Source organism: Giraffa tippelskirchi, chromosome 13 (assembly GCF_054371585.1).
Source record: "Giraffa tippelskirchi isolate mGirTip1 chromosome 13, T2T-mGirTip1v1.2.pri, whole genome shotgun sequence".
In the NCBI taxonomy this organism is placed as follows: domain Eukaryota; kingdom Metazoa; phylum Chordata; class Mammalia; order Artiodactyla; family Giraffidae; genus Giraffa; species Giraffa tippelskirchi.
In genome coordinates, this window is record NC_137287.1 from 107,363,047 (window position 1) to 107,377,489 (window position 14,443).

Genomic DNA, 14,443 nt, shown 5'->3' on the forward strand with positions numbered 1-14,443 from the left:
GGAAGGGGTGAAGAATCAGGGTCAGTAATTCAATCTACTGTGGTCCACTTGCTTGGCCACATTTATTCCTGTCCCTCTTACAGAAAATACCCTTATCCCAAAGATCCTGAAAAGTCGCATTCAACCATAACATCAGGATGTCATGGTACACCTGAAATTAACACTGAAAATCAACTATCCTTCAGTAATAAATAAATATATTTTTAAGGAAGAAAAAAGATCTCATGATCTGTATCAAATCTGAATATGGCTCCTCTTGACTGAGGAACCTAAAACCTAAAAAAAGAAAAAAAGGTATCTACCTCCTACCTCCCAAACACCGCCCACCCTCCCACCGCCCCCACACACAGCATGCATTGATGAAATAGAGACAGGATGACTTGCAGGTCACATTCTTGTTCAGAAGGAGGAGGAAGGGGTTCAGAGACTTACTGATCCATGGCCATTGTGAAGTCCCTCTTGGCAAATGTTGGGCAAATACTCTGGGAGAGGGAATATCTCTTGATGAGGCCCAAGGACTGCTCCCTGGGATTGATTCCCTAAGTCATGGTTTTCTATAGCTCTCTGGAAGCCCTTCCTTTTCCATTAGCCTTTTTTGGCCATGTCTAAAGAAAGCACTGGAGAGTATAGGTCTTTGGGCAGTTGATGAACTGTTGTTGCCTGCTTCCTGCCTGAAGGAAGTTGGGGACCCAGATGTCTTTTTATGTCTTCTGAATGGTCTCAGTCTCTTTAGCCTAAGTGATCATAGTTTTGGCCACATAGCTCCCTCAAACACTTTATGGGTTTTCTATGTATTGTATTCCACTTAACTTCCATGTTGCAAAAACTACACCATTAATTTTTGAGTTATGACAGTCTCTACTCAATTATGACTACTTTGGGTGCATCAGGCTTCTATGGGGCCATACTGTTAAACTTTCTGGAAGCCCTTTTGAGCATCTGAGAGCATCTACTAAATGGTACCTTATTATTTTCAAGTATTAATAAAAGATGTTATAACCATGCTCTTGATTGGATCTGGCCCACATGTTATATCTTAACTGGCCATGACCTTGGTTTGATCTTTGTCTCCAGGCTGCATATTAATTTGAGACTGATTTACTGGCTGGAGAAGCATTGACTGATTTATTTTCCAACTCAGCCAAGTTCTGGGATCTCTGTATTCCCTCTGAACACTCAACACTCCCTATATCTTTTATGAATTCCACTCTTTCTTGTAAGTCTTTATCAAATTCAGCCCAGAGGCACCAGCTCTTGCTTTCAACATTTACCTGGAAACCATCTTGCCCAAATCCATTGGTTCTCTTCAAGTTACTATAGATGGACAGTTTTACCAAGCATATTGTCTCTGCATAGTGTGAGGTCACCTTTTTTCAAGCCTCCAGTAACAGCTCACTGCGTACCACTTGGTCCCGAAGACAGTGCTACATATTTTTATTTTTATTGCTCATACACCCCACTGTTGGTATCAATTTCTGTATCTATCAACTGTTACCACAATAATGCTGTGGAACAAACAAACACATCTAGTTTCAGCGGCACCCAATAATACTCATTTGTTCTCATTCATGAGCTTTCCAGTCACCTGGTTTTGCTCTACATGTCCTATATCCTTCTCCTCCTGGGACGAAAGTGCACTCCTGGAATCAGTGCCCAAGCCATGCCATGTGCTTTCCACGGAGGTGGCAGAGGTATAAGAGGGCTAAGCCCACTGTACAAGCACATTTCAAGTCTCCTGTGAACACCTGGTTGGTCAAAGCAAGTCACGTGAGCCCAAAGCCAATGTCCAGGGAAATACACTCAACCTTTTGTGGAAGAAACTGCAGTTATGTAGCAAAGGGCATGAATACAGGGAAGGGTTGAGGATTGAGGCCAAAAATTCAATCACAGCCCCTTCAGCACCTCCCATATGAATGATCCAGCATTTCTGGCTTTAAATGTAGGGATGGTGGTGGGGGGAGGGGAGGAGGGCTCCAGTTATTCTCAGTTTGGGAACTTAAGCCCAAACCAAGATACTCAGGAAAGTATGGGAGGACTTCCCTGGTGGCCCAGTGGCTAAGACTCTGTGCTTCCTATGCGGAGGGCCTGGGTTCAATCCCTGGTCAGGGAACTAGATCCCACCTGCCAAAACTAAAGGTCTGGTGTTCTGCAACTAATATCCAGCACAGTCAAATTAATTAATTAAATTAATGTATTTTTAAATTAAAAAGTATTGGTAGCAACATCTGACACCTACCCAGATATGTGTGCACATATATACCTATTTGTGGACATATATAAGATTCTAAACCCTTAGACCTCTCTCTATGAAAACATATAAAAACATACGCACATTGGTATTCTCACATGTATGCACACACATCTAATCGCTACATACAGTTGCACATGCTCTCACATATGTGTGTGTCTTCTTCAGGGCTCATGCCACCTCCATACCAGTGAGGAAATTGTGCCCCTACCAGATTGGAGCCACCAAAAACATCTCCCCCCTCCCCCGCCGCTCTGTTTCCCCACTCAGCCCTCCATCCAGGTCTCCATAGTGACCACTACATTCTTGCTTCTCTCTACTCCAACCTCTGACTCCCTCACGCTCAGCAGGTAAACTCACCTGTCTTGCAGGGAAAACCAAAGTCACCAGATTTTCAGACCTCTACCCAGAGCTGCAATTGGTCCCTTAGGTACCTTAGTGCTGGGTTGGGAAAGACACTTAACTGTCATCTGTTGCAAAATTATCATGTCGCACAATTTTTATTAGGCTCAGATCCTGTACTGCCATCTGCCACAAACATGTCATAATAAATATATAATTCAACTATGTCTATGTTGTGAACAGCACCCTCTCCTATATGTGGCACCCTTAATCTGTGTACAACCTGTACCACCGTACATGGCAGTCTTGCCCGCCATCACCTCCCTCCTTACAGACACACCCTAACACGCACAGGCACACCCTCCCTCAGCCACTGTCTCCCTGCAGGGGTCTCCTGCTCAGAAGGCTGCCCCCTGTCCTCAGCATATGTCTCCAAGAAGTGAACCCACCGAGGGCTCTTCTGAGCCCCCAAGTTGCTAAGGGGCGTGAAAGTTCTTTGTCACTCTCATGTGGGCACATATGCTCTTGGGCCATTGGCTGGCAAGTGGGAGATGTGGGGGGCAATTATTGAGACAGTGAGAGCCTGGCAGGGCCAGGCACCTCCCCAGTGGCCATGGGCAAGGCATGGAGCTGCCCACCCACCCACCCGCAGGGAACTGGCCAGCTTCCCAGCTGCCAGCGCTGCCTCCACAGACACCCTCTCTTTCCCTCCCCCTTTCTGACCCAGATTCCACATTCCAGAAATAGCTCTGGCAGGTGACTGGCAGGCGGGGGTCAGCCCCCACTGGGATGGTAGGGGAAGCAGCACATACACATTTAGGTACATACACACGCCCCTCCCCAGCCACAGGACCTGCCGGGAAGGCCCCTGGGTACCCCTCAGTCTGCCCCATCCTTCCTCTTCTTTCTCCACTTCTGAAAAAGAAGAGAACAGAGAACGCCCTCCCTCCCACTCCTCCCTTCTCTGACTCTGCCCACCTCCTTTCCTCTCCTCCCTCCCAACCTCCCTCCATCCCTTTCTCCCAGCTTCCCCTCCCCACCATCATCTTAGCCTTCTGTCTGTCTCCCTCAGCCCTATTTCTCCCCACCACCCTCTCTCCCGTTTTCCTCCCCATTTCTGGCCTTTCTCCCTCCCCAGCCTGTCTCTCTCCCACTCCCTCTGAATCACAAGAGAGGCTGTGACATCACTCAGGAGCCGCGATGGTGGTGGGCTGTGGGGTGATACCCGCCAGCCGCCCCTGCCCTGTGCCAGCTGCATTCTCTGCACGGGCACATGGGTACACGTGTGTACATGCACAGAGGTCCACACACCTGGGGTCACTCTCTGGTGGTGCTTGAGGCTCTACGGTGAGCTGGGATAGGTTGCTGGCCTGGGAAACACCCTGGATTCTTGGTCAGGAGCCCTGAGATCTAGTTTCTGCTCTGCTAAGTCACTCTGGGTGGGTCCTGGCCCCTTTCTGTGCCCCAGATTCTCCATCTATGTTGTGAGGCTTGGATTTGGAGACCCCCAAACACCTCCTATCTGAGTCACAGAATGCTCTGTCCTCCTTTCTTTGTTCCCTCTCCCCTCCCCCAGAACTCCCCCAGTTTCTTCTCTGATTCATTCTCTTCTGCACAGACACAGGAAGGAAGGCTGACAAAATTCCAGTAAGCAGGCAAACTTCCAGGCGGCCTCGTCCCCAAAGTCCTCTCCCAGGCCTGACGCTCCACAGTCTCTGATTATCACGCTACAGGCTCCTGTCAGGTTGGACACTCCAGTCTCCAGAGCATCAGGGCTGAGAGGAACCTCAAAGACGACCATGTTCAGCGATGCAAATAGGCTTCAACTCACGTGTCATTCCTGATCCCTGGAGCTCAGGAGTGAGAGTGAGTTAAGCAGAGAAGTGTGACACCATTGATTAGTGATGTCTACTTTGGCCAGGAGAGTGGCACTTATCTGACATTCCTGATTTAGCCCAGTTAATCATGTGCACACACACACATGCGCACACACACACGCATATGCGTGCACACACACATGTACATGTTGACAGATATTTTACAAAGAAACTGTAGCCTAGAAGAGGTGAGTGTCAAGTTAGGGTAACCCAGTTAGTAGGTCAAGGAGCTCTTTCCCCCCCTGGGTCAGCCTGACTTGAGTTCCCCACTATTCTGTGAGTGTTGAGGGGTGCACATCCAAGGTTCTGATAAAGAGCTGCAGTGTGGTCACAGGAGTTTCAAGGAGAATCATCTGGCAACATAGGCAGGATGGATTGGAGGCTGTGCAGTGGCCCAGGCAAGGCCCAGGGAGCTTGGGCAGGGAACATAAAGTCAGAGAATAACGCGAGTGTCTAGGAGACCTTCCTAGAGTGAGTGATGAGGAGCCAGAATTCCTGCCCCCTGAACGAGGGCCCTCCCCATAGAGGGCACTGGGCAGAATGGGGCCTTCCTCCCTGGGCCCCACCCAGCCTTGGACCAGGAAGTCCCTGGTTAACTGAGCCACTCTCCTAAGTCCTATTTTTAAGCAGACCCGTAGAACCTTCTCAGGGAAACAGTGACTGGGCTCAAGGACTGGTGGGCAGGCTGGGAACCCCAGGTTTCTGACTGAGACAAAAATATCCCTTACTCCCTCAAGGGTAGAGAGGTCAGGCCAAAGGAGGAGAGACGAAGTTGCTTAAATTGAACCGTGGAGGCCCTACGGTGGTGGTGAAGGACAGGAGCCTTGCCATGGGACATCCCTTTCACTGACTAGATGTTTACTGATCACCTACCATGAGCCAAGTGGTGGTGCAGGACCAGGGACACCTCAGTGAACAAAATGGAAACCCTGGCCTTCATAGAGAGTACACTTTTGTGGGGTGCAGATGGGTGGGTTGGAGGACAGACAAAGCACTCAGTATAAATAATGCAAATAAATATATGGGCTTTTAAAAAATATTTATTTATTTTGGCTGTGTCAGGTTGCAGTCTTCCTTGTGGCACCATCTTTTTGTGGTTGTGGCGCGGGGCACATCGTGGGCTTAGTTGTCCTGATATGTAGGATCTTAGCTCCCCAACCAGGAATTGAACCCACATCCCCTGCGTTGGAAGGCGGATTCTTAACCTCTGGACTACCAGGGATGTCCCCTAAGTATATGGCTTATTGGAAAGTAGTGTAGGGCAAGGAGTACTGGGAGTGCCAGCAGGGGGAGGGGAGGGATATTGCAGCATAAATAGGGTATGTACCAGGGTAGACCTCATTGAGAAACATGTTTGAGAAAACTCTTGAAGGAAGTGAGGGAAGAAGTAGTGGTGAGGAGGTACTCCAGGCTGGGAGAAGAGTGGTACAAATGCCCTGAGGCAGGAGGGCTCAGTAGCTGATAGAGGCGAAGCAGGGCTGGGTGTGGTTGGAACACAGCAAGACAGTCAGGCTGTGCTTTGGGGTTTCCTGAATTTTCGTACACAATCAATCTAAAGACTGAATGGTATAGGTGTAGCCTAGTGACTGTGAGAAGGGCAGAGTAAGCTAGTATTTTCAAAGTGCCTAGTGCAGTGCCTGGCATCAAAGTGGCAGGGCCTGGCATCAATATTAAAGGCAAACAGTTGCTTTTTAATATTTTTGTTGTTGCTGTTTAGTCACTCAGTCAGGTCTGACTCTTTTGTGCTCCTATGGCTGTAGCCCGCCAGGCTCCTCTGTCCACGGGATTTCCCAGTCAAGAATCCTGGAGTGGGTTGCCATTTCCTTCTCCAGGGGAAAAGCCACCAGGGAAGCCTGCTGTTATCATTATAACTTTATGCAAAAATCACAACAGTGGTACTGGAAAGACTGTATCATCTTCAGTAAATTTTTCTCCATTTTACATTTGGAAAACAGAGGTGCAGAGAAGGACAGGGGCTTGTCTAGGTCACTTAGCAAGGCAAGTCGGAGAGCAGAAACTGGATATGCACATGGTAGACCTACTGTAGGTACAGCCTAGAGGAATGAGGCCCGGAGCAAGGACCAGGACTGTGAGTAGGGGGTCTCGCAGGGGAGAGGTGGGGACTCCATGAGATGGGGAAGCTCCATGAGTCCTGAAGGGAGTGTGACTTAGGAATTTACACAGCTCCTACTGCACTTGGCCCTCCACGGTATCGTGGATGTAATGGTTTTATTTTACTAAGGAGAAAACTAAGGTTCAGGAGGTTGAATGAGCATCTTGTCCAAGGTCACACAGCCCTCCAGAGGCTGAGCAGGGATTAGAACCCAACCTGGAAGACCCCAGATGAGCACAGCAAAACCAGGAGGGAGCGGTGGGGATACTAGAAACCCTTAGGACGTAGAGTCCATAGTATTAGGAGGCTAATTTGACCACACACAGGTGAAACGACCTGCTTGTGCGGAGCCTCTGTTTCCCCTGGGGAATATCCAGGTGTAGCCACAATAAACTGGTACACACTCCCCGGGCCCCTCGCTCGTCAGGGAGCATGCGTCTCGTTCCAGCTGGAACCGGTTTGATGGGGGCGGCTGGAGGGGCGGAGTCCTGGGTGCTCAGGCACGCGCGTGCTGACGTGGGCGCGCGCTCCCTCGCGGGGTCGGGCGGCCTGGGCGTAGGCTGGACTGAGCTCCCCGTGCGCTTGCGCACTCGCCCCGCCGGGCGCGCACGACGGGCCACGTGCCGAGAGGGCCGCGCGCGCCCCCGCCCGCTCCGGGAGTCCCGAGCGACGCGCGCGCGCGTCTGACGCGGGGGGCGGGCCGGGGCGGGGCCGGCGCGGCGCTTTAACCCAGAGGCCCCGCCCCTCGGGCGTACAAAACCGGAGCCTCGGGCCGGGCCGCGTGAGGGAGGAGGGTGAGTGCCCGCCGCTGGCCGCAGCTGCCGCCAGCCGGTCCGTCACTTCGTCGGTCTGTCCGGTCCACGTCGTCGCCGCCGCCTTCTCAGCCCGGACGCCTGGGGCCCGCCCAGCGCCGCTCAGAGCAGCCGCGGCCCCGCGAGGAGACGGGCGCCGCCCCCGCCCGGCCCTGCCCCCGCCCTCCTCCCAGTCTGTCCGTCCGTCCGTCCTCCCGCCCTCTCGCGCTTCCGTCCTTCTGTCCAGCCACCGACCCTGGCGCCCATCTCCCCGCTCCGCCCGCTTTGTCTCTCCCTGGCTCGCTGTCTCTTTGTCTCTGCCCTCGCGCTGCCTCCCAGCCCCTCCCTCGCTCCCCGATCTCGGGTACCCCTCAAAGCGCTCGTCTCATCCCTCAGAGTCTCCCTCTCGGAGCGCCCCTGTTCGGGACTCCCTCTCTGAGCGCCCTCTTATCTTGTGGGGAGGGGGCTTTCTTTCAGAACACCTTCCACACTCCGCGCACATCCCTTGGGGATCCTCCCTTCCATCTGTCCCCCACACCCCGGGGGTGCTCTTAGCCCTCCTTTCTGCAGGTTTTTGCCTCTTTTGGTGTCCACCCCCCTCCATACGCTGGGACCTCTGTGATCCCTTGGGGTCTCTCCTTGGGACCCCCGAAGCTCCCCAGCTCCCTGAGTTCCGTATCCCCTCCCTGCCTTTCCTTGGTTTGTCCCCCAGTCGTTGTTCTCTGTCGGGACTCCGCGCTCCCCAGCCCCTTGGGTCGGGGTCCTCTGCTTTGCTCTCCCTGCCTCTCCCTGTCCTCACATCTGTCTTGCTGGTGTCACCGCTCGAAGTCTCTTGCGCTGCAGACCCCTTTTTGAGGCTTCTCCTCTGCCGGGGGCTCTTGCCCCCCACCCCGCTTTCTCTGTCCCGGCCCCCTGTCTCCCCTTCTCTCCGCTCCTGTGTCTCTCCCTCTCCCCTTTTCTGTCTTTGCCGGTCTCTGGGTCTCTGACCCCCATCCGGCCCTCATGGCTTTGTGTTTGGAGCTCTTGAAGCAATGTGAGTGGTGGGGTGTCCGGGTCGGGCCGGAGTCTGCCCGCAGGCTGGCCGCGGCCGAGGCTCCATGGGGTTGGCGCTGTGGCGAGGGCTGGCGCTGGGGACTCCCCACCAAGAGGGCAAGGGGGGAGGGGCCAGGCTCTCTGGCAGAGGTGGGAGTGGGGAGCCTTCCTGCTCTGAGGCTTCTGCTTTAGTTGCTTGTGTGTGTGTGTGTGTGTGGACCGTGCCACGGGCTGGGCATCCCTGCCCGCTTGCCCCTGCATGGCCTGGCATTTTGTGATCGCTTGTGGGCAGGCCTGGGCTATTTTGGAGCCAGCAGGATGTGATATCACTTGGGCGTTTATTTAGACCCGACTGGGGGTGGGAGCTGCGTTCTTGCCAACTTGAGTAATCAAATTTTGCAGGGGGGTGCGGCCTCCTAGGCAGCTGGGCTGTGAGGTTTGGGGCCAGAACTTCCAAGCCACCAGACTGGGCAGGTGAACCAGGATTTGTGCTGCCTTGGTCTTGGCTGAGACGGTCGGTCAGGGTGAGGGGAGAAAGAAGTTGTTCTTCACCTGACCACCCTTGAGGTTTGGGCATGGTGGTCTAAGACCTCTGGGGCCATGGGTCTGCCAGCCTCAAACCTTGTGACCTTGAATGAGACCCTCAACCTTTCCCAGTCTCAGTTTCTCCATCTGTAAAAAGGGAATAGTTGTGGCAACTTTACAGGGTTGTCATGAAGATCAAATGAAATATCTGTAAAGACACTCTGGGAACTGCCAGCCTAGCTCTAACCTGAGCCCCACAGAGGGGAAGCAGCTAATTCATGGGCACACAGGCTAGTTCATGGCAGAGTTGGGACGGGGATCCGGGCCTGGGATGCCTCAGTCCAGAGTTCTTTACCCCAAACTCCATTGCCACCTATTATTCAGAAATACACCTGCCCTGCCAATAGGGCAGGGAGCCAGCTGTCCCCTTTTATGCCCCGACTCCCAGTTGTTCTTTTCAGTTTGTAAAGGTAGGTGGGTGTGCCCAGCGGGATGTCTGTGCTGGGAGGCAGTCGGATTTTCTGTGTTCCACCCCATTGTTGTTTAAGGGTGGTCCTGCTTGTCCAGTGCCACTTGGGAATAAAGTCAGTCAATTTGCGGTGCTGAGTCCCATCTGCTTTGCCAGCTTCCTGTAGAGCAGGGGAACAAAGGCCCTGACTGAGAGATGCTCTGCAGACAGCTGGGGTCCACTGTCAGGGAGCCTCAGATGTCCCAGAACTTTGGAGCAGGAGATCAGATCAGCTATGATAGCTCCCTCGACTTACAGACAAGGTCCAGAGAGCACAGAGGGTTCAGCCAGGACTCCTGCGTCCTCTTCTGTAGCACTGCCAGACCAGTCACAGTCAGGCGGGTGTCACCTGCTCAATGGTGTATAATGACAATTCCCAGCATCTGTTGACCTTTTATTGTGGGCCCTGAGCTTGACATGTTACACAGATTTCTTGCAGTGGGGAGGAGAAAGGTTTCTGGTCTAGAAGTGGGAGGATCAGGGTGTGGTCCCCACTTTGCACCGTCTCAGGGAGGCTGCGTTTCCCTGGGCTTCAGCTTCCATATCTGCAATATGGGAATGATCTTTCTTGTCCTCAGACTGATTCTGAAATCATAGAATCCCTAAAGAAATTCTGGGAGGCAGACTGCCAAGGTTTTATTCTCAGCTCGGATGCTAATATGCTGTGTGACTTGAGACAAGGAAATGAGGAAGTTGGATGTTGTGGTCTTGGAGGTGCATTCAGCTCTGACATTTGAGGGTTTTTTTTTAAAACACCTGTTTTTTTTTTTTTTTTATGAATAACATTTCAGGATATTGAGGTAACTGAAAGGCCTATTTGTACCTACATCTCGTCTTACCTGTAAAAGTGTGTATGATCACAAAATAACAGGGAGAATGTGTTGAGTGCTGCCAGGTGTGTGCTGATGATATACTGTGGGGTTTCATCAGAGAGAGACCTTGTCTGGGCAAAGGGATCAGACACTTCCACAAGGAGGCAGTGCTTGAGCTGGGCCCCTGTACCTGACACGTTCTGCCTCTTATAGGAACTGTTCAAGACGAAAGAGTGTGGGGTTTTGAGTCGAAAACACCTGGTTTTAATTGGTCTCTACTCGCTGTGGGTGTAATCTTGGTCTAGTTACTTTCAACTTCGGCTTCTTCATCTGAACTCAAGATAATCATGTTTACACTGCAGGGTCATGGTGAGGATTAAGTGAGATTCTATATTTAAAAATAACCTAGTACACAGTAGGTGGCTTCCCAGGTAGCCCAGTGGTAAAGAACCCGCCTGCCAGTGCAGGAGATATGGGTTCACTTCCTGGGTCAGGAGGATCCCCTGGAGAAGGAAAGGGAACCCACTCCAGTCATTGCCTGGCAAATCCCATGGACAGAGGAGCCTGGTGGGCTGCAGGCTGGGGTCACAATGATTTGTTCACAATTTAGCAACTACGCACGTGTGCAATACACGGTAGGCATTTAATAAATGGGAGCCTTCACCTCCAAGTAATATTTGGATCCCTTTTTTCTTTGTGGTAACAAGACAGAGGCCCAGCCTCTCCCACTACCCCCTGTGGCTGGGGTTCAGGTAACAAGGAAAGCATCTTCTGGCTGTTCTGATGTATAATAGCAGTAATCCTCTAATCTCTCCCTCGCTGTGTGAGACTTTGTATAATCTGCCAGGCTCTTTCCTTACCCATTGTTCCCCATGGCAGTCCTGGGAGGAAGTCAGAAGCCAGTGGAGTTCTCCCTGTTTCACAGGTGAATGAAGCCTAGGGGGCCCCGGGAGCGCCTTGCGCCCAGGCCTCTTGACTTGTCTTCCCCTGCAACCACAGCGTTGCTCCACATTTACTGCTGCCTGGTAGCCTACCCCTCGGGCCACCTTCTCTCCATCTGGCATCTGTTCTGCCAGGAGGGTTTGCTTGACATTTCCCCAGACTCTGAGCTCATCTCAGATTTAAAGAGACTAGCTTGGAGTTTGGGTGGGGACTGAGTCACCACCTTCCTCTGCTTTCTCACCCTGAGTGGCAGCCAGACATGCCCAGAGGGCCACCACCATAGACCTGCTGGTCATAGACCCTGCACACAACAGGCGTTCCTCCCAGAAGCTCAGGTGGTGCTCTCTGGGCTCTCCGGGGAGGGGAAGGCTGCAGGGAGGCTCCATATGTATTTCTTCACGCCTAGGGAATCTGGAAGCACAAGCCACACTGAGTTGTTGCCTGGCCTCGCCTGCTCCAAGCCCTTATGTGTGCTCTACCCTCCCCTGTGGTGCCTCTCTTCCCTTGGAGGCCATATAGTCAAATGCCTCCTCTTCCAAGAAGTCTGTGATTGCTGCCTCTGGAGTGAGATTGTGAATTTAGTCTGCGCTCGTTGAAAGTGTGACCTTGGAGATCACCTCTCTCTGCCTCCATTTCCTCATAAAATTTAGGCTCCACATCTTGACACAGTCCAGGCTTCTGAGCCCTATCTGCAAAGGGTCTCAGTTGACAGGTCTGGGAGCAGGAATGAGCTTTCTAAACCAGCCCCCTGGAGGAGGCTGATGCTGAGGGCTTGTGGACCGCGCTCGGGGAAAAGCTGAACTGAGTGATTCCTGGGCTGGTGTCACAGTTCGGCTTGTCCCTGCTGTGTGACCTTGGACTGATTGACTTTCTGCACCTCAGTTTTCTTCTGGGTCAGAAAGGGATGGAAATGCATTCCTCCCAGGTTGCTCTGAGAATGTGAACTGATATCAGAAAGATCCCGCAAGACAGAGAAGCATGTCTGCTACACTGCCAATCACTGGGTGTCGGGGACCATGCTAGGCGGTTTCTGACATTATCCCACTGCATTATTGCAACAATCCTGTGATACGGGCCCCAATATGATCCCCAACTGACAGGTGGGAAGACTGGTCCTTCATCGTGCTCTTTGTTTCAGGCAGGATTGGTTGTTTGCAGAAAGAGGTTACCAACTTCCTCTGCTCAGTCCCAGCAGTAGATGCTCTCAGCCCTGGCCAGGGTGGGGGCTGTGAAATTGAACAGCTGGGCAGGAGTGCAGTGCAGTCAGCAACAGGAATTGAATGAGGTTGTCCAGGTGTGCGCTGTGAGTGCCTCTCAGGTTCTCAGGTTTCCCAGTCCTGTGGGAGGGGAGCCACAGCTGCCTCCCATCCCTCAGCCTGTGTTGGAATCAGCTGGTTTCTCACCCGCCCGCTCTTGGGAACCAGGGAAGACAAAATCTATATTCTAGAGTTAAAAAATTATTGTTTCTTGTTTCTTGTAAGAAACAGGCCCAGGGAGGGGGAGGGACAGGGTGTGCCTAGCACCCCAGAAGACCATGTCAGGGCCAGGCAAGCACCACTGCCCTGCCTCCCCGCGCAGGTCTCCCACGTTTCTCTGTCCCTGGGCTGGATCGCCTGGGGAAAGCTGGTGCACGGAGGCTCCATTTGGCCAGTGTAGAGGACAAGAGCCAGAAAAGTGGTCCCAAGTGGTTGAAGCTGGACCCAGCTCAGCTGAATTGGGCTTGGAAAACACTCTCTGACCAGCAGTCTGCCCTCCCAGCCCTGGGCCGGGCTCTGAGAGGATGGGAAAGACCAGACAGACAGGGCTTCTGCCCCTGGGAACTCAGGCTCTGACAAGGGAGACAAGGCCTACAATTATGAGAGACTGTGTGACAGTCTGTAATTAAGCATCTGCTAAAGAAAGGCATTGTCTGAGGAGGAAGAAGTGAGCGTGAGCCAGAGGAAACGAGCCCTTGAGAGGGGGACTGGATTCAGAGACCGGCGTTGGGGCTGGCATTCCTGGGGATGGTTACTCCAAAGGCAGGGGTGCGGGGGCTGGACAAGGTGAGCACATATTTTGGAAACAGTGAGTAGATGAGTTTAGCTGCTGCTCTGGGAGGGCCCAGAAGGTTGTAGGCTGCATTGAACTTGAGCCGAAGAGCAGAGGCTTTGGAGAGCAATGGAAGGTTTTAGAGCCAGAGCAGCACAACTGGAGGATTTTTTTCAAGATGAGTCAGGCTGGGTGAGTGGGAATGAATGAAAGTGGTGACAGGGGAGGAGTTTATCCTGGAGAAGGGAGAGGGCGGGGTGCAGGTGGGGCCCGTGCGAAGGGGAAGGGCCAGCTGGGGTGGCAGAGGACGTATGTTCCCTGAGGAGAGCCCAGCTAGGGGCTTGATGGGCCAGCGGGAAAGATGCTGGGTGTTGCTATTTGGAGCAGGAAATAACAGTCTGAACGCATTGCTCGTCCACCTGCTTTGTGCCAGGCTCCGTGCCAAGGCCTCCATGGGTGCTCTCGTGAAATCCTCTCAACAAGCCTGAGGCAGGAGGACTTACCATCCCCCTTTTACAGATAAGGAATGTGTGGCTCAGACCCAAGGGTGACTGCAAACACTGGCTCTCCCAGTTCAGCTCAGCTTCTTAGAAAGGAACCTCCTATTGTTAGGGTCCTAGGAATCTGAACCTTCTTGACCCTTGAATTAATACATCCCCTGGGCTTCCCAGGGAGTGCTAGTGGTAAAGAACCCACCTGCCTTTGTAGGAAATGTGAGAGACCTGGGTTCGATCCCTAGGTAGGGAAGATCCCTTGGAGGAGGGAGGGTACAACAGTTCACTCCAGTATTCTTGCCTGGAGAATCCCATGGACAGAGGAGCCTGGTGGGCTATAGTCCATGGGGTCGCAAAGAGTCAGACACGACTGAAGTGACTTAGCACACACGCATGCACAAATACATCCCCAAAAGCCCACACGCCCCCTGCTTTCTAAAGACCTGGAAGATTGGGGCTGAGTACTCAGAATTCCTTAAGGTGGAAGCATCAGAGAACTGAAGGGCCTTCACATCGGCCGTTTTACTCACCAGGCTGTGAGCAACCTCCAAAGCTGGGCCTCCTGTGTCTGGTCCAGCTGTGGGCACGTCCATGACTGGGCGCACTGGAGTTCTCCTCCAGCCTCCTCCCCCACTCCCCAGAGAGAGTGTTCCCTGGCCCAGCCACAAAGGCAGGAAGGGACTTGTCCAAGGTCCTCTGAGCACAGGAGAGCCAGGTGATGAAACCCAGTT

General features: G+C 52.8%; 1 protein-coding gene across 16 annotated transcripts in view; it reads left to right on the forward strand.

Moving 5' to 3' along the window:
• DLGAP4 (DLG associated protein 4) overlaps positions 1–14,443 on the forward strand; it is a 209,113-nt gene that overhangs the window by 137,699 nt on the left and 56,971 nt on the right. For 6 of the 16 annotated variants that reach the window (XM_081560131.1, XM_081560130.1, XM_081560135.1 and 3 more), the window contains exon 1: positions 7,332–8,404. The exons of 6 other annotated variants lie outside the window; for them this stretch is intronic. Coding sequence is in view for 3 of the 10 variants with exons in the window: in XM_081560124.1 (XP_081416250.1) it covers positions 8,374–8,404 (31 nt within the window). In the remaining 7 variants the exon portion in view is untranslated. Of the gene's footprint in view, positions 1–7,331; positions 8,405–14,443 lie in introns of those variants that run through there. 4 more of the 16 variants (XM_081560133.1, XM_081560126.1, XM_081560125.1 and 1 more) reach the window with 2 other exon arrangements.